At 42.5% G+C, this 25,169-nt stretch overlaps 1 protein-coding gene across 5 annotated transcripts in view; it reads right to left on the reverse strand.

Moving 5' to 3' along the window:
- Positions 1 to 25,169, reverse strand: part of ST7 (suppression of tumorigenicity 7) — a 107,364-nt gene that overhangs the window by 61,572 nt on the left and 20,623 nt on the right. Inside the window, exon 2 of one of the 5 annotated variants that reach the window (XM_066633260.1) lies at positions 19,576 to 19,612. The exons of 3 other annotated variants lie outside the window; for them this stretch is intronic. In XM_066633260.1, the coding sequence (XP_066489357.1) occupies positions 19,576 to 19,597 (22 nt within the window). In that variant the 5' untranslated portion in view covers positions 19,598 to 19,612. Of the gene's footprint in view, positions 1 to 19,575; positions 19,807 to 25,169 lie in introns of those variants that run through there. One more of the 5 variants, XM_066633259.1, reaches the window with a different exon arrangement.

The following is a 25,169-nucleotide window of genomic DNA, read 5'->3' on the forward strand; positions in this document are numbered from 1 at the left end:
CCCCGTTTCATCAAAAGACAGTTGAAAATGGAATGATGCTCCTGAACCAATTTTATAGACTGGATGGGACATGGAGATCAAGATGAAGAAGTCTTAACAGAGATGCATCTTCAGCTGTCAGACACCACTGAAAATTCTCCAAGGCAGTTCTCAGATTCAAGTACATCATAGGATTATTACTCAGCATATGAACTCAATTTCATACAAAATCAAAGAGTAATTATTATTTTATACAGCATATTAGAATGAAATTTAGTCATACAAAGCAGGACTTTTTACACCATTAACAGTGCCATCCTAGGCATGTCTATTCAGAAGTAAGTTTCACTGAGTTCAATGGGAATTAGCCCCAGCTAATGCGTCTACAGGATTGCACCCTACGTGCCTGAAGAAGCAAAGGCATTCATAATTTTATTTTCCCCCATGCAAAGACCATGCAAGTTTCCTCTTTAGCAGCATCTTTTTCTAGTAGCAAGAAAGGAACTTAATTCTGAAATTTTTTTTGGTTACTGTTCTAGAAACCAATCCAGCAATAAACCTACAGATGCACAGAGCAACCTGGGCCACACATTTCCCATTGCTCTTTTCTTGACATACAAGTGAATGATTTGCCTGTTTTAGTTCCCAAAGGGCTTTACAAAAAATGCAGTGTGAACATACCACACTGCAGGAGTTAGGAACCCCTGCAGAAGCTGTCTAAAAGTTCCCATCTGAAGTGTTAACTTCTAGTTTTTAGGGAAGTTGAACCTACATGCGCTATTTTCAGGCTTGCTCTTGCTGGATGCATGGTGAAGACTATTAGCTAAGCCCCAGAGAGTCATTAACTCTTCCCTCAAGCAGGTTGATAGCAGGGTTTTCACCTGGGAGCTGCTTTGGGTTAATTTAATAGTCTTGTCAAGGAAAAGCCTTCAGAGATTGCTTTGCAAATCCCAGCCAGAAGGCTAACAGAGATTAACTTCACAATGATCTTGCTGTCTGTGATTTCAAATGCTCTGTCCTGATACATGTTCAGAACTTCTGATGACTGGTTTACAGAGTGGAAGGGATGCTATGGGGAAGAAAGCAGAAACACAAGCAAGCTCTCTCTTGGACAAGAGATAAATATTTCAAGTTGCTTGCTAATCTGAAGCCCAAGCCACACAGCTGACACTCCACAACACTGATAACAGTGGTCATGTCCCACGTAGTTGGTAGGGTCATCCACAACAGAGTTGGACAAGACTGTGAATGGCATCATCAGCCTGTCAAAAGGGCATAAGGTGGTTAGATCCCAAACTCTCAAAAAGGTTCCTGTGCCTTTAAACTATTTTGGATGGGAGACAGCTTGGTACACAGAGCCAAAACTAGGGCAAAGCTTGCCAAAGGGAGGCAAATGACTCCATCCAGCTCCATCCTAGTTACGGAGGAGGTGCTGGAGGTTTTGCATCTGGTTCCTTCTCCTGTGAAAACTCCCCCTGAATGGGCACTTCCAGAGCAGAATGAACAGGGGGCAAGAAGCTACTGAAGCAAGTGCCCCTCCTGGGAGAACCTGGAAGTTACTGCCTTGCGTCACAAGGCAGTCACTTCAGGTTCTCCCCCAAAAGCAGCGGCAGTGGTAGCTTCGCACCCCTCTCTTCATTTCCTGGAGGTTTTCCTGGAAGGTTTGCGCAAAACCACTGCGAGTGCTCCTTCTCTGGGAAGAACCTGAAAGTGATGTCATGTGACACAATGTTATGTGATGCTGTGACATCACTGCTGGGGCAGCGCATTACAGCTCTGTTGGTACATATAGCTTTTCTAATGAAACCAGCAAGCAGCACCTCTTGCTCCTGACCATTTTAAAGTTTTTAAATACCTGTTCTCTGCTGAAGACAGCCTGAGACATACAGGAGTGGGGAAATGAAAGCCGCCACTTCCAAGTAGATCTCTGGTTAGCAAGGCAAGGTCAGTCGCATCAGTCAAGCCATATGGTTGCACAATGAACACTGAATGCCTTCTCTCACTTCAGTTACAACAATGGTGACCTCAAACACTCTCCCAATGCAATGAGGAAAGTGGCAGGAAGGAACTGGAGGCCAAAATCTTCTCCAAAAAAAAACCAAACAGACTACTTGGTGAGCAGGGTGTTCTTACACATGATCACTGAGGCAGTCTAGATGGAAAAGGGTACAAATAGTTGGCAACCTTCAGTCTCGAAAGACTATGGTATAAGCCTACAGCACCCAGTATTCCCAGGCGGTCTCCCATCCAAGTACTAACCAGGCCTGAACCTGCTTAGCTTCCAAGATCAGACAAGATCAGGCATCTGCAGGGTGGTATGTGCACACAAAACTCCACAAGTGCAAACAAGTCTGCAAAAAGCACATGCCTTACATACAGAAAGTCCCAGGCTCAATTCTGGCACCTCCAAACTGTGGCTAGGAAAAACCCTGAAACTATGGAGAGCCACTGGCCAGTCAGCACAGGCAATGATATATAGGTGGACAAATGGTCTAACTCCAGGTAAGGTAGCTCCGTACATTCATGACCCTGGCAAAAGGTTGTCTCACTGCTTGGTTGGAGGTGACGCAAGGCCTGCCCTCTGCATATTTAGCTGCCATCTCCACAGTGCAAAGTTATATATGAAGGAAAAAGTTAGGGAAAATACCAATGTAATTTGCATCTGCTTTCCCTGCCTCTGCAGAGATGGAGTAAAGCTGTGGCAAGAGCCAAGAGCTCCAGAGGATCCCTGTGGGTGTTGAAATGTTCACATCAAGGGTGAGCGAGATCTGCAAGTCTCTTCTTTGAAACTCACAGCAGAAGCTGGGAAAGCAGAAGCAATTCATTCATTCCTTTATGAAACATGATATCTGAACTGAAGCACAACATGGACCTAACTAAAATAAACAATTACTAAAAATTTCTGCATTCTAGGTTTCAGTGTGACACTTACGAACTTAATGTATTTGAGAAAAATCCTGAGCACCTTTAATATTTTTCAGTTTATTCATTCAAGAAAACATCAGTTCTCTCTGATAATCTAAAGCAGTGATTTTCCAACTTTTTCGCACTGGGACCAACTTTGTAGAATGACACTCTGTAAGGACTACAGGAAGTGATGTCATTAACCTGGGAATGATGTCATGGCCAGAAGTGACATCATCAAGCAGGAAAATATGTAATACCCCCATACAGCAAAATTCAAAATCAATCAAGTAAATTAAAAGTTTACAATAAGTATAACTTTAAAATTTTATTTTAAAAAGTTTACCTCCTAACCCTTCCAAGCAGTTGCTGATCTGTTAAAAAAAAAAAAAAAACAACTTCCCAAACATCCCAAAAACTGCAGTCCTATCCACACTTACCTGGGGAATAAGCCCCATTGACTATCATTGTTAAAAGCATATGCCTGTTAAAAGTACAGATCTGTATCATTTCCCCAGATGCAGTCACATACCATGGTAGCACCAAGTCTAATATATTAAAGATAAAACAAACATTTAAATCAACAGGAACCCACCTGAAATTAGCTTCTGACCCACCTAGTGGGTCCTGACCCACAGTTTGAGAAAGAGTGCTCTAAAGGAATCCAATCTATGTTGAAAGTTAACAGTGGCAATGGTAAGAACAGTTCTAGAATGGACCAATCAACCAAGATTTCAAATCTAGAAAGAGAGAGATTGAAGGTTGACTTCTAAGAAATTCTGATCTTGTTTTAACTTCCCACTTAAAGGGAATTTCTTTTTTAAAGCTATCTATTAGATACCAGCTGCTCAGGCCTTGCTTCAAATGACGATGACACACAAGGGAAGAAAGAAGAAAGCACTGGAATGATTTATTTAGAATTCAAAGGGGGAGAGGACGGTGACCTTTAGCATCAAAAGAAAAGATGTCATTTCATAACTGAAAGGTCAAAGCAGTTGATCGGTAAGGGGAACACAGCAGCAAAGAGCTGTTTTGCAGGGCAACATACTAGTTTTTAAAGCTCTACAATTTAGCATTCACAGTGAAGCAGAATTAAGAAACAATGACAAAAGTGGACTATAAAGGGCATTGCCTTTATAGTCCCGAGTTCCAAGAAGCCCAACACTTCACACATCGTTTAACAGTAGAATAACCTAGCAGTTATTAAATCAGGAAGTGTTGCAAGCAAGCTCATTATTTGTGAACCGCGCCTTTTTCAAATCATTGAGGCATAGAGAAAGAAGTTAGAAAGAGACACAGAGATATTTTGAAACCACAAAAACTTCCAATTTCCCTCAGTTGCTATGCAAACCTTCTTACAACTAAAGACTTTCTTTTTTGCCCACTCTTTAATGTGGGGTGTTTAAAAGCATATCAAATATTAAAAGGCCATATTAAAGCCTTCAATTTCAATTGCATGAAGTGCATTCCTATAGTGTGCCAGAACAAAAATCAGCTGCATTAGAGCAGTCTTTTTCAACCAGTGGTACCAGTACTACTAAGTTGTAATTCACAGTATGGAAAGTAGTACTTGGCCCCACTGCCAGAGTAACCACATAGCACTGTCCCAACCCCACTGTAAGTACAGTTGGCTAGGGCAATGGTACACCAGTGGACAAGATCTATGCCGCTGACTGGCCCTTAATAAGAGGTACCATTTGGAGAAACAGTGCAAAGTAGAGGCGAGATCCGAAGGCAGCAGCAAGTGACAGTGTCTCCCTTGCTGCCTGTCACCCACCCTTGGGCACTGCTGCCGTCACTGATGGCAATGGTAGTATTTTACAAAAGTGGTACCTGCAAAAGGTGGTACTTAGAGAAGTGATGCTTGCAAAACAATGTTGAAAAATCCTGCATTAAGAGGGAATATGCATTGATTTCACAGGAAAGCACATGGACAGTGCCCAGTTTTGCCCCTTTTATAGATGCCTCCCCCCCAAAAAAAATCACAGTTCATGCATGGAACCATCGCTATCAGTGAGAGTCTCAAATTATAGCACTCTTGGAAAAGTGGAATCAGAACATAACTGACAATGAGCGCACACAATTGCAGTTGAAGCAGTGCTGTTCCGTAAATGATGCTTAACACAATTAGTACATGTTATGCGATTAACATGCAACGTAATGTAATTTCTGCCAGAGATGTTTCAAGGAACAGCAAGGCAGAGAGAAAAGAGCTCTGGTTTAAAACAGTCATGTCTATTCTGCTGACATCTAACAATGAATCACCTCATATTTCTCCTTGGACTTTATTCAAGGCGGTTTACATAGGCAGGCTAATTAAATCCCCGTAGGGATTTTTACAATTTGAAAGAAGGTTCTATCTTTCAAGAAACCACAACATTCAGATGTTTCTTTCTGATCTGGTCGTAACATTCTGGCCTCCATTCTCCTACACTCAGAGCAGATGGAATAGCTCGGCTCAGCTTGTCAGCTGCTTCAAGGTTGCACGGCGCCGGTGGCCTTGAACTGGCGACCTGAGGAAGTTATCTTCAGGCAAATGGAGGCTCTACCCTCTAGACCAGACTTCCTGCCCAAATATCTACTGTATCCCAAAGTATCAGCATCTAATTGGGGGAGGAGGGAATCATGCACTGGGAATATGAGGCATCAGAGTGGAAGGAGGAATTGATATTCCTGCCCATGCTTTTTCTCAACATGTCTATCACGGCAATTCAGAATATGATCCAAACAGTCCCACAATTTTTTGGCTTCCCCCGTTTTAAAAAGGAGTTTGCCATGTGGCACCCAAAGAATGGATGTGTAATAAACTGGACTACATAAACTTCTACACTCAAGGCTCTCTCCCTGCAAGACATGGGATATCGCCTCTGAGAGAGACAGATGGACATGGTGGGGAGAAGGCATGGGAGAGCAGGTGTTCTCTATCTATCTACCTACCCACCCATGTGCCCAGCCTAAAGACAACTCATAACAAAACAGGTAAAACAACACAGGCCTACACACATTTTACTGTCTTAAAAGTAAAACCTATTCTCGCGTGTACTTGGGGTGCTGAATCTGAAAATAGCATTGGTTTTGCCTGAATGACCCTAGTTTTGGGGGTACAGCATAGCCGATTCAAGCAGCTTCACAGTAAGGAAGCCATGGTATGAGTGGTTCTGCTGGACCCCCAAAACTAGAGCAAACTGGGCAAAACCAATGCCATTTTTTGATTCAGCACCCCAAAAATATCCTAAATTCAAACATTCTTGGCAACTAAAAAAAATTGTAGGCCTGTGTAACCAACAATAACAAAGACAGAAGATATGCAAAAAGCAAAACATCCAAATTGTAATGAAGCTAACAAAAAGATAAATAAAAAGACAGTAAAAAGACACATAAAAAGATGGTAAAGAAGCCGTTAAAAAGATATCACCAAATGTCCTACAGGAACAGCTCTCAACAAGATAAAATAACCAAGTTCAAGACAACCTTTGAGTGGTCAACCTGGCTGGAACTGACAGGCTCCTGAAGACAGGAAGAAAGACGGCCAGAAATTTTGTACTTCTGGAGGGTTGAGAGTTCCAGAGCCTGGAAGCAACTACCAAGAAGACGCTGCCATTTTAAGACCTCTATGCTCTCCAGAAGTATAGGTGGAACCTAGGAGGGGGTAATCCTGTACTGGAATTATATAAGACAGGACTTCCCAAAATGGGAAGGTCGTGATGCCCCAGCCAGGGAAGTCCTATTCCTTTAAGGGGCAGTGGAAGGCAGCAACACAACCCCCAAGATTGTGCTGCTGCTGGGGAAATGAGGTTTTTCTTTTTAACTTACCAGAAGCCAGTGCCATCGTCCTGGGGGGTCCAGGGAGCCGCCCACAGGGCTCCCCATTCCTCCAAATGCTTAAAAATAGAAAAAGGTACTTCTGGTTTCATAACAAAACGATAGCACCAGTTCCTGGTAAGTTAAATAAAAAACCCTCCCATCCCTGGTAGCTGCACATGCTTAGACCTTCCCTTGCACATGCTTACCTTGGTTCTCAAACTCCTGAGTAGCTTGAGGACCTCCGATTTAAGATCTCTTTTGGCCCTTGTCTGAGCAAGCGGCTTACTCGGAACTCTCCAAGGTGCTGCAACCCTGACATTGCTAGTATCTGCTTGGGCACAGACTGGGGCATCCGCTACACCACCACAAAATTACAGGGTATGGATCCTATATACGAGCTACACATTTAGGCTTTGGGCAGAAGTTCTGAGAAATATATGAAGGATAGCGGATGCAATCATGTCCCTCCCCCCTTCACATATTAATTTTACATGGATGTGCCAGCTGAATATGGCTTCTGTCTTTAAATGAACTGGATTTGATCTCGATTTGTATATTAAGACCAGTGAGTTTCAGCTCCCATGCGAGACCCTCCTGGTACGTTTGCAACATTCCGGGTTAGCACAAGGGACTTGTGCCGATCCAGCTCCCTCTTTGGATTGCACCTTAATGCATTACATTCTATTTAAACACTAATCACTTTTGAATTATGACACAAGTTCTCCTTCTAGAGACCTTCAAGGTCAGACCAGAGGCTCCTAGATGCAGTTACAACATAGCCATTTTGGTGCTTCTCCAGGAATGATAGGGGGTTAGCAACAGCTCTTTGTATCTAGGACTATCCACATATAGGAGTTTGTGGATTTTGGACATGTACAGACTGGGGGAGGAAGTTGCACCACCACCATTCCAGGTTAGCGGATGTTCATCCAAACCTCTCCAAGGAGTCCTAACGGCATCCTTCAGTCTCAGAAGACTATGGTATCGCACTCTGAATAGTGTTCTGGAATGGAGTGTCCTCTCCACTGCGCGAAGCCTGGGTAAGGTAGATATGGAGGATAGACTGTTACCCATGCAGCAAGTCCTACACATGCACAAACATGCATGTATGTTTGGAGTGCTCCATCCATGCAGTTGGAAACTCTGCCTTTTCAGGTTTCCCAATCACATGTGGAAAGCCCTCCCTAGATACACTGCACATGCAGGGGCCCTATTAGGTATCCACATATTCTGAATGCCTAAAAATGACTAATATCTCTCTTGTTACTGAAATTTGCAACTCTATACATTCTGTAATTTTCTCTTAAAATAAACTACTATGAATAAAAATCTGATGAACACAACACAACACATTGTTTTTTTTCCTGGAAGCACATGGATAGCTCATACGGGCAATGCCAGACAGAAATAGCAACACATGAGTGTGGATAGAATCTCCTAATGCCTGCCAACCAAGGTGGACTGGGACAGTCAACCAATTTCAGTATGAGCCTATTTTAAATCACTTCTAACATTTTGCGCCTTCCCAGCATTTTTAATATCCTAATGCAGTGGGTCAGGACCCACTAGGTGGGTCATGAGCCAATTTCAGGTGGGTCCCCATTCATTTCAATATTTTATTTTTAATATATTAGACTTCATGCTACCACGGTATGTGACTACATTTGGGGAAATGTTACAGACCTGTAGTTTTAACTAGCTACTATATATATTCTTTTAACTATAATAGTAAATGGGACTTACTCCTGAGTATGTGTGAGTAAGATTGCAGCCTAGGATTGTTAAAAATGTTCCTGCTTGATGATGTCACCTCCAGTCATGACATCACTTCTGGTGGGTCCTGACAGTTTTTCATTCTAAAAAGTGGGTCCCGATGCTAAATGTGTGAGAACCACTGTCTAATGCAACGGAGCTATTTCTTTTTGCACCCAGTAAAAAGGGCAGCCTGATTCACAGCTGTCCTCCCAATCTCATCCTATGATCCCACTCTCAAAAATCCAAAAAGCACTTAAATTATACTTGTAAACTTGCATACTTGTAAATAAATGCGTGGAAACATTTTAGTGCAGGATGCCAACATGGTTGGTTGGTTGGCAACCTTCAGTCTCGAAAGACTATGGTAGAAGCCTACAGCACCCAGTATTTCCAGGCGGTCTCCCATCCAAGTACTAACCAGGCCTGACCCTGCTTAGCTTCCGAGATCAGAAACATGCCAATAAAAAGATCCCAAAGTGGTGTTATCCCAGTGCTCAGCACTGCATCATGGACATACTGGGAAAGAAAAGATATACCAGTAAAAAGAGAGGACCATCTCCTTCAGTAGAAAAATCCCTCCTGGACTGCATCACTTTAAATTAGAGCTCTCCAAACTGGTAACCTCTGTGTGCCAAAAAGCACTCCCATCCCAAGCAGTTCTGCCACATTTCTTTCAAGCTGATCTGGGTACAGGGATGAGCTCAAATCACAGGGATAGGAAGGCTTTTTCCAAACCCTGGATAAAGCCTGCAGGCCAGGGTTTGGAGAGCCCTGCTTTAAATTGCAGACTGAGGATTGTGTGCTTGGGCACTTTGCTACAGGACAAAATGCATCAGAGATCAAAATGCACCATCTCACCCTCTGAGGGGGCCTGAACACAATCTGACCCAGAAGTTAATGTCTCAGATTTGTTGCCTGAGATGAGAATCCCTTTCTGCATGATTCAGGAATTGTAGAGGGTTTTTTTTCCCCAGCCACACTCACTGGCTGATTATTCATGGAACATTTACAGGTAACTGTGTATCTTTATAAAACCATGAACTACAACCAGGAAAGAACAAGATTAAAAAGAAGCGAGTCAAGAGCCCGTGATGTTGCTAAGGAATGCCAGTGCTCCATCAAGTCACTTCAACCTCTGAATCTCTAATGGCGCTACCAACTTTGCTGTAAGATCAAGAGCAAATGCTGATTTTTTTTTTTCAGGCATATTTATAGAAGTGCTTATCTTACTAAACCAAATCTGTCTTTTTTCCTCACCGCACAGTGCAGTGGGCATGAAAGTGGTATTTACTAAAATACCATGTGTTTTGTTACAGAGCTGATGCAAGCTGAAACTAAGCAAACAAGAAGAAATAGGATTTGCAAAACAAATCAATTGGGAAAGTCAAATATTAAACTTGTGGTGAGATATATCATGTGAAAGTTCAAACACACACACACACACACACACACACACACACACACACAAAATAAGTTTCCAGAAACATTTCTAGCCTCATTTCTAGATGTTCAGTACAGGACAAAACAATCTGATTTTAGAGATGTCATTACATGGGCAGACTCACTCTGTGGATTGGATCAGACCAGGGTCTCCAAACCCCAGCCCGGGGGCCACAGCAAACCTCTATCCAGCCCGCAGACAGGCTTTTGTCCTCTGGCCCACTCAACTGACCATGACCAGAGCTGTCCTCTGGTTGTGTCTGGAGGGTGTTCTGAGGGCCAGAGAGGTTGAATGAATGAGCCCATTCATTCATTCATTCATTCATTCATTCATTCATTCATTCACTAATCTAAGTTCCATCTCTAATTTATTTATTTAAATGTTATATTTAAATTTTTTTTCCCAGCCCTCAACACCATGCCAGATATTTGATGCGGCTCTCTGGCCAAAAGATTTGGAGACCCCTGGATTAGACCAGTGGTTCTCAAACCATTTAGCACTAGGGCCCACTTATTAGAATGACAATCTGTTGGGACCCACCCAAAATGATATCATTAACCTGAAAGTGATGTTATGGCCAGAAGTGACATCATCAAGCAGGAAAATACCCCAATATGACAAAATAAAATTAAATTAAAAGTTTACAATAAGTTTTAAAAAAAATGTTTAAAATTAAGAAGAACCTTTCTAACCCTCCCAAGCAGTTGCTGATTTGTTTTAAAAAGATTCCCCAAACATTCCAAAGGCTGCAATCCGATCCACACTTACCTGGGAGTAGGCCCCATTGACTATCAATGTTAAAAGAATATACATAGTAACCTGATAAAGTACAGAGTAGTAACACTGCCCCAAATGCAGTCACATACCACAGTAGTCTCAAGTCTAATGTATTAAAAATACACATTGAAATGAATGGAGACACACCTGAAATTGGCTCATGACCCACCTAGTGGGTCCCAACCCACAGTTTGAAAAACACTGGATTAAACAATTTTCTCCACGCCATTATAGATTTAAAAGGAGGGCAAAACTGCAGAAAGGGTGGAGAAAGTCATCATCTGATGCAGATGAGATGGCATTTACCATGCAGAGAACTGTAGAACACCATGAGGAGAATTTTGCTGCTATATAAAATTATTTAAAGTAGGCTTCACACTGTGATCCCTTTATGTACCCAAATCTTTGGCTCTGTCATGCATTAACATGAAACAATTCTCTTCCTTCTGGAGCCACAGAAAGATCCATTTTGTCTTTCTAATCCTTCTCTTCACAAAAGAGAAACCTCTGGGTTAAGACTTAACCCAGCGGTTCCCAAACTGGGAGGCTGTGATGCCCCAGTTTGGGAGATAAGGTTGCTACCCCCTTAAGGGGGTAAAATATCAGTAATATCAGGGGGTGATATAAGTTTTAAATCCCCAAAAATCAAAACATGACACTAAGGAATGAAAGGGATCATGGTATACAAATGAATGTTATGGGCATAAATGAAATGGCTATGCTCATTTCTTTTCTTGTTGGAAGATTTTTTTAAGAGAAAGAAAGATGCAAATTAAATGGAAATGCCTCATTTCCACAGGGGCTGAAAATAGCACAATCGCACATGGCACAGCACAGCTGGTATTCAAGCTTACTGCTACCACCCCAGCTGAATGGCTACCAGTGTTAAGTGCCAGCCAGACTAAAACAAAACATCACTCAGCGATTGTTCTTATTCCCCCCCCTCCCGATTCGGCAGTTCCACTCTTTTAAACTCAGATACTAATTTAGTCTGAAGCAATATATGGCACAGATCATATTGTGCAAGAGTCTATGGCGTTGGGCTTATGCCAGTCACTTGCAGTACAGATTGCCAATAGAGGATTGTTCCCAATTTGCAATGAGGGGACCATCTGGGAAGAAGAGGAAAATGCTAGGATATGTAATTGGAGCTTACGGTGAAGTAAATAGGACAGCCGAAGATTGCTAGGCTGTAGAAAATGGGAGAATGGATGTCAGAGATGAACAAAGGAGAGCAAAACAACAGAGCCACCATGGAAGATTCCTTTATTTTGCTGCAACCGTTAAACTCCTATCAGCTATGGATGCACCACTCTTTTGTCTCCCCAGTTCTCATAATAAATCTGACCTTAAGGGAGTGTAGTTCATGTTTCCTAGGACAATGGTGTTGGATTGCCAGGAAACACTGTCAAATTCAAGAAGTCTAGGCTGGCCTTGCTGTAGAAAAACCACCATTTTTTCCAGATTAATATCTAATAAATTATCCATCGTTAATATACAGAGATGCTCTTCTGAAAAATCTCACTCATTTCAATGGGGACGATACAAGATAATTTCCTGTTGAATTATGGCCCTGAATTCATCCAAAGATGGAAACCAAACAGCAGTAAACTTGTTCACAAAATGCAGTTGCCGTTGCCAACCCCCGTGTCACCCAGGGCTGGGTGACATCATGGAGCAGCGTGGCACCCCGCAGGCTTGCGCTGTCACCCCCTCCCCAGCATATGCAGTCTTTGCCTCAGAAAACAGCTCTATTTGGAAATGTACAAAGATGAGGGTGAAAAGAAGGGCCTATTCCACAGTGAGCATGTGCAGTTAGCCCTGCTCAGTGGAGATAGTGGAAAACCACCACTCTACCACGGAGGGGGCAATGTACCCCCCAGGCCCACCTCAGCTATGCTAATGTTCAAAAACGTCCTCCCCCTTTTTTTTGGCTTTCTCCAGCCCATTTGCTGAAGTATGCTTGGCTTATTCAGTATTTCAAAGGGGCTACACACTCTCAAATTGTACCTGTAAACCAAACCAATAGAAGTCCTAGAACAAAATCATTTTCTTATTATTTCCAAAAGATTAGGCTTTTTAGGCTGCGAGTAAGCCCCATTGAGTACAGTGGAACCTACTTCTGAGCAAACATGCTTAGGAATTTTAGAATATGTATTTCTTTATCCTGACAGGATACTATTAAGTCAAAGCTTTGTGAGAGTAGACTTTCCCCTTCAGTTGGCTAGAATAAGATAGGCATGTGCAGTCACCCCCCTCCCCCCGGCTCAGTGGAGACAGCGGAAAACCACTACTACATCAGGGAGGGGGCAATGTACCCCCCCGGCCCACCTCAGCTATGCCAATGTTCAAAAATGCCCTTTTTAACATGCCTAGAATAAGATAGGCATGGGTATTCTTCTAGGGCAGGTGAGGCCAAACCACTTCTCACAAGCCTCATGCGGCTCTCTGACATATATGTGCAGCTCTCAGAAACATGTCGGCTGAACTCCTTTTTGCATCACAATTAATATAAAAGTTAACAAAGAAATTTTCAAACTTTATCATAATTTACTGGGTGTAAACCGAGGGTCCACTGGATTAAAACATAAATTTAATATTTACTAAATATATTTCAGAATTTAAATGTTTCCTAATATTGGTGCTCTCAAACATCTGAAGTTATCATATGTGGCTCTTACTGTTATGTTTGGCAAGTTTGGCCATCCCTGCTCTAGGATTTATTGCTAAAGTGACAAATGGTAGATAACACTAGCTTACAGTGGGGGGGGGGGAGAAAGTAGACTGGGATCTCCTGCTAAATCTCTGAATGATTTGCTCTAGACCAGGGGTGCCCAAACCCCGGCCCTGGGGCCACTTGTGGCCCTCAGGGCCTCTCAATGCGGCCCTCAGGGAGCTCCCAGTCTCCAATTAGCCTCTGGACCTCCGGTGATTTGTTGGAGCCCACACTGGCCCGATGCAACTGCTCTCAGTGTGAGGGCAACTGTTTGAGCTCTTGGTGAGCTGTGGAATGAGGGCTCCCTCCACTGCTTGCTGTTTCACATCTGTGATGCAGTAGCAGCAGCAAAGGAAAGGCCAGCCTTGCTTTGTGCAAGGCCTTTTATAGGCCTTGAGCTGTTGCAAGACCTTCATTCATTCATATAAGTTCATCTTTAATATATTCATTTATGTAAACGTATGTAAATTTATTCAAATTTGAAATGTAAATTAATTCTTTTTCCCCCCCTGCCCCCTGACACAGTGTCAGAGAGACTATGTGGGCCTTCTTGCCAAAATCTTTGGACACCCCTGCTTTAGATAAACAAGGATATCCAACACTCAAAAGTTTAACAATTCAAGAGAAACTACAAAGAAAAAAGAACTCTGTGCTATTTGCTTCTCTGTCTCTCAACTTCGGTATTCCACACTTATAAAATAGGACCATTAACAGTTTGCTTTCGACAGGGTATTTGCACAACTACACTGGCCACCTTTGGAATTTTGTGGTTCAAATTTCTGATCACTAGTTGCTGAAATGTAGATTTGCACTTACAAATGCAAATCATTCCAGTGTCTGCTCCATGGGGTATAAACAGAAACAGGTTCTTCCCCCCCCCAAGTGACATTTCTGCATCTGGCTCTGGTTAGTGCACCTCATAGTTCTAGTAAAAAAATCAACAGAGCCCAGAAACCGAAACTAGATAACCAGTTAGGTGGAATATTACGGTCACAGTTCGTGTTCACCTCTTTTAAATCACCAGTGTCCAAACGTTGGTTGAGCCTTCACTTCTTGCCAGGGAGTTCCCAGTTCAAATACTGTCTCTATCATGTACTCACTAGGTGGCCATAGGTAAGCCTGCCCCTTCAGCCTCAAATCTATCCATCTCCAAAAGTAATATAATAGTACAGGCTGTTGTAAAGGTTACAAGTTAATGTATATGAAACACTATGAACACTCGCAGTGGTTCTCAAACGTTTAGCACCAGGACCCACTTTTTAGAATGAGAATCTGTCAGGACCCACTGAAAGTGATGTCATGACTGGAAGTGACTTCATCAAGCAGGAAATTTTTAACAATCCTAGGCTGCAATCCTACCTAAACATATCCAAAAATAAGTCCCATTCACTATCATTGTTAAAAGCATATGCATAGTACCCTGTTGAAAGTGCAGGTGTGTCACATTTCCCCAAATGCAGTCACATACCATGGCAGCATCAAGTATAATATATTAAAAAGAAAATATTGAAATGAATGGGGACCCACCTGAAATTGGTTCTTGACCCACCTAGTGGGGCTCAACCCATAGTTTGAGAAACACTACTCTACAGCAAGGGGTTCACTGATAATTGCTATCAGGAAGGTTCTTCTTACAAGCAATTTGCAGACTCCAACCGTAAACTTCATGTCCGTACTCTGTCTTTGGTGACAAGAGTATCTCCTGCTTCTTTTTCCCCCTCCTCCCCATGACAATTCTGGTTGGGGTAAACCAAGCAAAATCATTTCATTTGGGCAATTCATTCAATAACTAAGAAGAAGGTAATATTTTGTTTATATTGCCTTTCCAAGAACAGGAATTTTGGGAAACATTCAACAAAAAAATAAGTCTTGATTTGACAAGGTGTACACATTGAAAGTAAATGCTAAACACTACTACCTGTCCCCACCCTAGCCCTGCAGAATTACAGAAGATTCTAGAGCAATGGTTCTCAAACTTTTACCACCAAGACCCAATTTTATCTGTCAGGACTAACTGGAAGTGATGTAATGACTGCTAGTGACATCATCAAGCAAGAAGACTTTTAAGAATCCTAGGCTGCAGTCCTACCCACACTTACCCAGGAGTAAGTCCCATCAACTATCACTGTTAAAAGCATATACATAGCAGCCTATTAAAAGTACAGACCTGTCACATTTCCCCAAATGCAGTCACATACCATGGTAGCATCAAGTCTAATATATTAAAAATAAAATATTGAAATGAATGGGGACCATCTGAAATTGGCTCGTGACCCATGTAGTGGGTCCCGACCCACAGTTTGAGAAACACTGTTCTAGAGTATGGTCTCTGCCTAAAACTCCCAAGTCAGAAGTCTGGCTGGATTCTCAGGTTGTCTAAAACCAAGCCTCAAGCGTGCTTCATTTTTTAAGGGCAGCTAAACAAACTTTACTTTTATTATGGTTATCTATAAACCTGTAGTGAATCTTATCATGATACTAAGTCTGGCAAAACAGGAACATTTAAAGGCCCGATTCTTCTTGCAATACTCGGAAAATGAAAAAGAAACACCACTTAAAAATGTATTCTCAACTAAGTTCTGGGGAAAAAAACACCTTTGAAATATTTTTCATTGTCTATTAATACTGTTAATTTCTGCTATGTAATTAACTGATGGGAATGCAGAGCAGCAGTTCCCAAACTGTGGGTCCAGGACCCACCAGTAGATCATGACCCAATTTTTGGAGGTTTGCAAAACTGACATGGCACATGAGGCTACATGCATCAAGGGTTAAACTGCCACTGGGGGGAGCACTGACCTTGGCATTTCTAAATCAGGCAGCAGCCTCTAGGGCAGGGTATCCAACCATTGCGCCAGGGTACGTTGGTGTGCCCTAAGTGGTCTGCAGGTGTGCCATGGGAGTTTGGGGGGGAGGGTCATTTATTAGTAGGGCCTTTGGGAATGTGAGCCTCATGCTGGCAGTACAGTGTGCCTTGTCAATTGTCAACAACTGATGGTGTGCCCAGAAAATTTTAGTGCCTTGTCATTGTGCTGTGAGATGGAAGAGGTTGAAAATTGCTTATCTAGGGTCTCTAAAAAGTTTTAGAACCACTGGTTTAGAGAATTGGTTCTCAAACTCTGTGGTGGGCAAAGGATGCTGGGCACCTAAAGGAGGCATGAAGTTACAGGAAGGTATTTTGTTCTGAGACAGGTTAACTGAATGCCTCATGGTATAGACCAGGGGTGTCAAACTTGTTTCATACAGAGGACCAAAGTTAGCATTCAGGGCTCCAGCGGAGGGCAGGAAGTGATGTCATTAAGCAGAAAGTGACATCATTAAGCAGCTAATGGCCAGAAATCAGACCCTGTTCTCATATAGAAACTCATTAACCGCAAATGACAGAAGAGAAAGTACGCAAATCTTGATCATATTTCAAGATTCAGGAAAGCGCAATTTTCATGTGGGCCGCCTTTTCAGCTGTAACACCTTAGCAGCCGAGAGACTGAGGGTCAGATAACAAGCTTCCGGGGGCCGCATCCGGCCCCCGGGCCTTATGTCTGACACCCTTGGTATAGACCTTCATTCAATTTGGAGGGATGACTGTATCTCCCCTATACCACCTGTTTTATGAAGAATAGGGGCAGCTGATGAAAGTTCCTCATGGCTGGTTTCTAGAGAATCAGATATTCCTCTTCTAACACCAGTGCTGGATATGTTTTCCAGTCCATAGGTCAGTGATTTTCAACACTGGTGTGATGCAAATGGTTTGCAGGTGTGCTGTGGGAGTTTTGAGAGGGGGGCGTCATTTATTAATAGGACCACTGGGTAACATAGTGTGCCTTGTCAATTGTCAAATTACTAATGGTGTGCCTTGATAATTTTAGCACCTTCTCAGTGTGCTATGAGATGGTAAAGGTTGCAAATTACTACCCTAGATAATCACATCTGACAGCAAGAGACTGCATGCAAGCAGTGATGGACATGGCCCTATGATCATCTTGGGTACAGACTGCTAGTGTTGTGGAAGGGCAGGAAAAGGCAAAGGAAACTCACAGGAGAGGCCCAAGTTGAAAAAGTTTGAGAAGCACTGTTTTGGGGAACTCAGAGTGTGTGTTCAGTGAACCATCACAGAATTGCATGACTCATCTTTTGCCATTTCTCAGAACACTATCTGTCCTGTGCTACACACAGAAGCATGCAAAAGAAAGGAAGAGATCTGAGGTTGCTTTCCCTGTGCATTCTCGTGGTATTGTTCTTAAAAGTTCTTACTAGAAATGGGCGCTCTAGGCATGGGTTTGTACACAGGGCAAAGAGCACCTTGAATGGCAGAAACCGCATACACTGCGCCTACACAGCATGGCAAGTGCACATTTGAAGCTACCTTAAGACAAAGGACAGACAAAAAAAATGAACAGCCCTTACTACACTTCCTCTGATTGGCTCGAAGATTGTTAGCTTGCAAGAGCAGTTAACCTGTCTAGAAAGGGGTGGGGCTGTATGAAGCCCCTATTAAGGTTACTAAATTCTCTTCCCCCCCCCCCCCCAATAATTCTCAGCCTTAATTCTTTGGGTTGTTCACTGTGAATAAAAACAAGTCCCATCCATTTATGTAATAAATAAGCAGTTGCTAGGTTGGCTCTCATCAAAACCACACACTCTTTTTTAAGAGCAGAAAATGCATTAATCTGAGTGTCATGGAAACAAAAACTTGCCCAGCTGTTGTCAGAAGGGCAGCCAGTTAGACAGCGTATTTGTGAGTCTACGAAAGAATCCTGTTCAGCAGACAATAAGAAAGCCCTCTCTGTAGAGAACTATCAATATGAAAAGCTATTTGACATTATTTGTATATTATGGAAAAGTGATGAAACAATGGTGAAGATTCCTTATCTTTTTCTTGTTACTTCTTCGTATAGACTCTTACAAATTAAAGACAATTGGCAGGTGCCATTTCACAGCATCCTATTTTCAATTTCATCTACTAAACATATGAAAAAAAAGCAACCAGTGTTAAAAGACAAGGCCTCCGATGAAAATAAGTAGGAAAGAAAAATTTAGCAATACACAAAACCACCATTTTATTTTATTCTACCTTGACCTTGAACAGGCACTGCGTTAGAAAGAGCGGGGAGATGCTACAGTCAATTAAAAGAATGAATTTACCCTTTGAAACATTAAGTTCTTAAAGGTTAAGAGTTGCAAGCCTCGCACGTTTCTATTTTCAGTTTTAATGACAATCTCTGCAGTTAGACTAACCACTATGGAAAATAAATTGCTCTCTATGTCACAAATAAATCAACAAAGATAGAAATTAGCCGAGCAGTTCACAAAATAGCTAATAAATTAGCATAGCAGTTTGTTTTCATTTTAGTTATGAGCTCCATGGGTAACAGTGATTCCCGCTGGTGCCAGTGTAACCGCACAAGTGTCAATTATAATCTTATTAAGGATGAAGTCCCATTCATAACCTCCTCTCACTTTTGGTAGGGTGCTGATGAGTCTTCAACAGAAACATATCTACCGTACCTTGTTTCCAGAGAATGCTTCCCCACTGCCTTTCTTTGCACCAGACACAGCTTATAAGTTTCCATATGCAAACAAAGCCCCAATGTTACATTCGGAAATGTCACGTTGTCCCTGCGTCCTGGATGTTTGTTCTCAGTACCCCACCCCCATCATACCAACAAGTCCAGCTTTGGATACAAAATTTGTATCAAAGACATAATAAAAAAGAACCTATTACTGCAGAGTATCTAACTGACCCTCCATTGTTAAATCAAATATGTTCACGCTCCCGAAGATATAATCCTGTAGCATTCTGCCAATCCTTCAAAACCCTCATTATCATTTGGCTAATGATACATTACTGTATCAGCAACAACATGTTTGTGTGTGCGTGTCACACACACACACACACACACACACACACACACACACACAAGCCCCAGATTTTCCTTTGCATCTCCAAGCAGCCCAATTTCAGCATCACTGACAGTCTTGCGCTGTCTTGTTGCCAGTGATAAAGATGTGCAAAAGGAGAGATGATCGATGCCACCCTTAGCATCCGCCACCATCCCCCAAATAAACAAGCTAGAATCACATAGATGTTTGGTTCCAAATCCTGCAGCACAGCAGATAGAATTACTGGATGTGGACCAAAGCCATAGAGCCAGTCCTGCCCCAACCCAGAAAAGGCAGGAGAGATGCATGGTTTACTTACATGACGACTCAGTGCCAAACATGGCTGGCTCCAGATGCTTGTATTTCAAAAGGGGGGGAGGAGGAAAAGAAAGAGAGACAGAGGGAGAGTGTGAGAGAAGGGATGAGGTGGCTACACAGCAAGGGTCATGAAGCCAGACAATGCGGTCCCCACAGCTTTCCAGCCGCCAGATTTTTTTCTCCTCTCCCAAGCTTCACTCTGCAGTTTTGCCTTTTCCTGCAGTCCTCAAAGCAAACCCTGCCTCCTTTTGCAGAAGGAACCAAAAAAAATTGTTTAAAAAAAAAACAAAACAGGAATGGTTAATTTAAAATCCAATAGACAAGGAAAGGCCAGCGTCTCTTCTGCTGAAGCAGCCAGGCAGAAATAGGTAAGCAGACACCAGATACTGCAATCCACAGCCCTTGCTCTCAGTAAGACAATAGCATAGCTTATGCATACACTGGGTGACGTCAGAACACTGCAAAGACTGACTGCTGTTCACCACAGGCTCAGAGGGAACCTGAATAGAGCACCACGATTCGAATGGGAATTCTTTTGTCACAAATTGCAGAAGACAAAGAGCCCCACATATATTCCCCTCCCTGCTGATTAAAAAAAAAACAAGAAACCTTGTACAGGCTCAACAACAGAGGACAGCACAATCCCTTGGTGCATTTCAAAAACAGCAGCAAGTCCTTTCTGGTCAGTGCATCTGCCACAATAATAAATAACTTACTGCTAAAATTCTTCTGGTTTGCAATGTATGTATTGATGCAGATAACATTTACCCCAGGGACGTGGAGGTGGAGAATCCTGAGTCTTTTACTAGTTATTCAGAATTCCTTTCTAATCAACCAACAAGAAACCTATGCTTGAGAACATCTAGAACGTCGGCATGTGAACAATGGCCAGCAATTGTCAACTTGTGCCCCATGGGTGGAATATAATCCAAGAGCAAAGCGATTTTATCTGATGACCTTAAAAAAGGTACATCATGATATGAAAGAAAATTTTGCCAACAGCTTCGCTCATAAGGGAAAAGGAACAAGTTCTCAGATTGTAAAATGCAGAGATACAGCCCGCATTGGAATGATACAACTTTTTAGATGGTTCATTCATAACGCTTTGACTGTGGCTGCAATCCTAAGGACATGTTCCTGGGTGTAAAGCCCCACTGAACACAGTCGGGCTTACTTCTGAGTAAACATGCATAGGATTGCATGGTATGCCTGAATGCATGGGCTCCCTAATCTGGAACATAGTCTGATGAATAGAGTTTGGTAGGCCATCCCTGCTAAAGACAAAATATATCAGTGTTTCCTAAACTGTGGGTCGCGACATGATTGTAGGTGGGTCATGAAACTGACAAACTGATAGCTGACAAGGAAAATGTATTGAGCCCTATGGAAAGTGAAACTGAGCCACATGTATGCCTTTACTCATGAGTAGGCACACGTGCGTCAGCTCCTATCGAAGGCAAGGAAATGCAAGGCCACCAGAATGGCCCCAAGCCGATAAACGTGGAGTTCAACAGATGCTCCAGAAGGCAGGGGGCCTCCAACATAATGCAAAGGATAAAAACTGAGGCTTGAGCCTCAGTGAAACATGAAACTAGGGGTTTTTTTGTGACTCATAAAGCTAGGTGGATCCAGACAGAATGTCATTTTAAAAAGTGGGTCCCAGTGCTGAAAAGTTTGGGAACCACTTAAACAGATGTTGCCAAAGTTTCTGAGAGAGAGTCACATTTTAAAATAAGGCAAATGATGCAAGGCCCATATGCCCTGCTTTGACCAGATCCGGATTCCAATACATCTCCCAAATTTCTTTATTTCCTTTCTCCCATTTCTTACCAGCTTACCTACAGCTCACACGGCCACCATTACTACTTCTCTGCCACAGATACCTCTCCCACCAAATGCAGACTACCGTAGAGCTCTGTCCTCTTTAGCCCTATGTGCTACTCTCATTGCTGACTTCGCCACCACCTTCACCCCGCTGGCTCCAGTATGCAACCAGAAATAGGAAGTAAGAGAGAAAAGGACAAGTTTCTAATATTCCCCGCCCACTGCAAATGGGCAGAGTCGTTACAGACTGCGCTGGCCCCTGGGCAGTCACTTGACATTGTGTCACCTGATGTCACTTCTGGGTTCTCTCCTGAGGTGGGGTGCTCACTGCAGCTGCTTTGTGCCCCCTTCAAGGGGAGCCTCCACAGGAGAAAGGAGTGCTGCACCCCCTCCATAACTAAGGTAGAGACTGTGGAGCAGTCATGTGCCCACCCTTGGCATAGCACCTGGGGCGATGCCCTAGTTATGGCTCTGCAAATGGGGACTACTTTAATCATGTTACTGCGCAGTTAATTTGATGGCTGTGCTTTAACTTGCTGAGGAGGAAGTTTACTCACCCCCCCCATACAAAGATTCTGTTACTCAGACACTAACTATACTAACACTAATAAACCGAACTGGATCTGGAGGCATTTGCATGGTGGCTGGGTCATTTGCAGTGTCTTGACTTTGTGATACTGCAAAAACAATGGATGTCTCACTTATGAGCAAGACTCTCAAACCCAGAGGTGCAACTCGGGTGAAGACTGAGGGGCATCTGCCCCAGATACTACGCCAAGAGGGAAACATGAAAGTTCCTCAGGCTCTGCCCTAGTTATAGAGAGGGAGCTGGTGGCTTCACACCCCCTTTGCGTCTCTTTTCCTTCTTCTTTCCCTTCTCCCTTCAAGGGAAGCCTCCAGAGGAGAAGGAATGGGGAGCATGAAGCCGCTGCAGCCAGCACTCTTCCTCTGGGGAGAACCTGGAAGTGACGTCACATGACATGATGTGTGCTGGGGCAGTGAATTATGCCTCTGCTCAAACCTGACAACCGATCGATACCATCATTTTGAAGACAGGACTGCCATTTTTATCATGATGAAGTCTTTTTTGCAAGCTTCGTACATGCATCAGAAGCAAAATGTGGCTTTATACATCCCTGCAAATGGCCAGTGGTGGAGGGGAGGAAGGCAGTAGAATACACAGGCCTTCAAAACTAAGGGTCAGAAAGGTTTTTCCCAAACTTTATGGTGGTTTGATATGAATTTGGGGTGCCGATTCCAAAAATGGCATCCTATCACGTCTTGTTTTGGAGATACAGTATAGCCTTCCTATACTCATGAGGAAGGTGTAGGCTTCCTCATGAGGAAGCTGCTTGAACCATTCACTAATGAGGCTATGCCATGTCTCCAAAACTAGACGTGATAGGGCAAAACGGATGCCATTTTTGGAATCGGCACCCCAAATATATCCAGGAATTGGTGTAATGTTTAAGGAAGCAAAATGCGTGTTGGCCTGTGATATTAATTCCAGTTGTACAAATGAGATTAGTTATTTTAGTTTTAGCTAATTATTACACTTTAACTCATAGGCCAATCAATTTACCAGGATGTGCAGACCAGTCTGCTACCTCCGATGTATAGCCATTTAGCCTTAATCTGGGGTCACCTAGACCAGCAGTCCCCAAACTGTGGCTCGTGGTGCACCTGCAAAAACAATCTTGGGTGCAACATGGTGGTGGTAAAGACTTACCATTCTGTACTGCAGTCTCTGTTCTTCAAACCCAGTCTTTGCAGAGTGGCGCTGGGCAGCCACTCCCCTCAGAAATCTGGGTACAGAGCCTTTTGATGCCCCCAATAAAGAATTCAAAAAAAACCCAGAAGATAATATGGTTTTTTTTTATTTTTCTGGGGAGAAATGGGAAAGGAAGGGGAGCATTCATTAAAGTTCCTTAGAGTTGCCTCATTAAGAGAAATAGATGTTTATTTATTAAAAAATTCAAATATTTTGTGCGTGTGTTTTATATATATATATTTATATTTATATTTATATATATATAAAATTTCTTTCTAGAATTTTTTTATGTCTTGCAAACCTTGGTGGGTATCAACAGAGTGTTTTAAAAAGTGGGTCCCAGTGCTAAACTCACACTCACAGGGGTGCTGTGGAATTTCCCTATGGGCCCCCTACCTGTTCCCCTGGGTGCTACCATCTTGGATCTCACAAAATCTTATGAGATTTAGGCACCATCAACTTAGATCTTTATCTAAGTGATATTTCTGGCTCACGCTAGATGGCTGTGGCACTTGGATATATGTAACAGGATGCAAAACTACAACTGGTGTGTAATAAACAATGCTATTTAGTTTTTCCTTTTTATATTCTGCAGAAGTGATCAAATCATTACACTCACACAAAACAGAATTTTGAAATACAAAAGATATTGCACCACATTGAACAAGAAGAAATCCTATAGTAGAATTTTAAAAAGCGATATCTTTTCTTCCTCTTTGTTCCAAGTTTAATACTTGAAGTGACTCAACTCTTCATCATACTCAATAGCAAAAGGACAATTGTTTGGCTGGCCTTTTTTGGGTTATGTTTACTTTATGCTACAAACCAGTTAGAGTTAAAACTAGGCAATAAGATAGTAATTTGTTTGTTACAAATTCAGGCTTTGGTCACGGAATATGAATTAAGCACAGTATAATTTTGAATAATATCTAGTGAATTAAGATATTGTTAATCGGCATGCTGTGACAATTGCCTTTACCTGGACAGTCCAAAGCAGTTGCTATTCAGAGAAGATTCAGCACTGTTTGCTCAAAGCGCTTACTCAGCACCAACAAACTTTAGCAGAAATAATACCATCTAGTGTGTATGTTAGAACAGGTTTTGCAACATATTACAATAAAACATTGACCCCTAATCTCAGGGTTGAATCACCAATCCTGGCATTGTTTGTCTTACACAAACCTGAAGGTGAACTTCCATCTTTGGCACAGCAATACTGTGCTTAAGGCACAGTCAGCTTGACATATTTAAAAACAATGGCATCACTAAGGGGGGGAGGACTGCACCGAGTGACACCAAAGGAGGGGAGCCCGCACCTTGCTGGCCAGGCCAACCAGGAGACCAGGTCTACTGAGTGAGTAGACCTGGCCTTTGCATCAGGAAGCCTGGTAGACCTGGGCTCCGGAGACTTTTCCAGCCGTTGCCACCTTCCCTTGTCCAATTTTGTCCCTTCCACATCCCCATTAAGCCTATTCCATTACTGCCCTCCCCCTGCCCCACACTGGGTGACACCAACTCTAGTGACTCAGCTGCTTAAAAGTAAACTAAATGTGCATCTTGTCAGAGCTGTAAAGGAAAAGAACTAAAAAAGCCACGTGGGCAGCATTTCTAATAATCACTCTTCAATATGCATAATTTCATTCTCCTGTTCAGGGCATCATAACCTTCAGAACAACTGATCATCCTTCTGAAATAATATGCACAGGATTACCCTTAACTGGAGGAAAAAAAACCCATTGTGAACATAAAATGTAACAGATCTACTTGTCCCCCTAATGAAAAAGCAAATAACTTAATTTCACATTTCTTGTTCCACTCTTCCATATAATAAATCAGTTATAATGTACTCTTTTAGCATTGAACAAAATGACTGAAAAGTGAATGTGATAGGAGTCTTCTATAAAATTATGAACTGTGTGTGATAGAGAGAAATTATTTACTATCAGAACTAGAATTTGGAGTCATAAGCAAACTTGATTTACAGCAATTTTAAGAAAACT

The sequence above is a fragment of the Tiliqua scincoides genome, chromosome 7, assembly GCF_035046505.1.
Source record: "Tiliqua scincoides isolate rTilSci1 chromosome 7, rTilSci1.hap2, whole genome shotgun sequence".
Taxonomy (NCBI): domain Eukaryota; kingdom Metazoa; phylum Chordata; class Lepidosauria; order Squamata; family Scincidae; genus Tiliqua; species Tiliqua scincoides.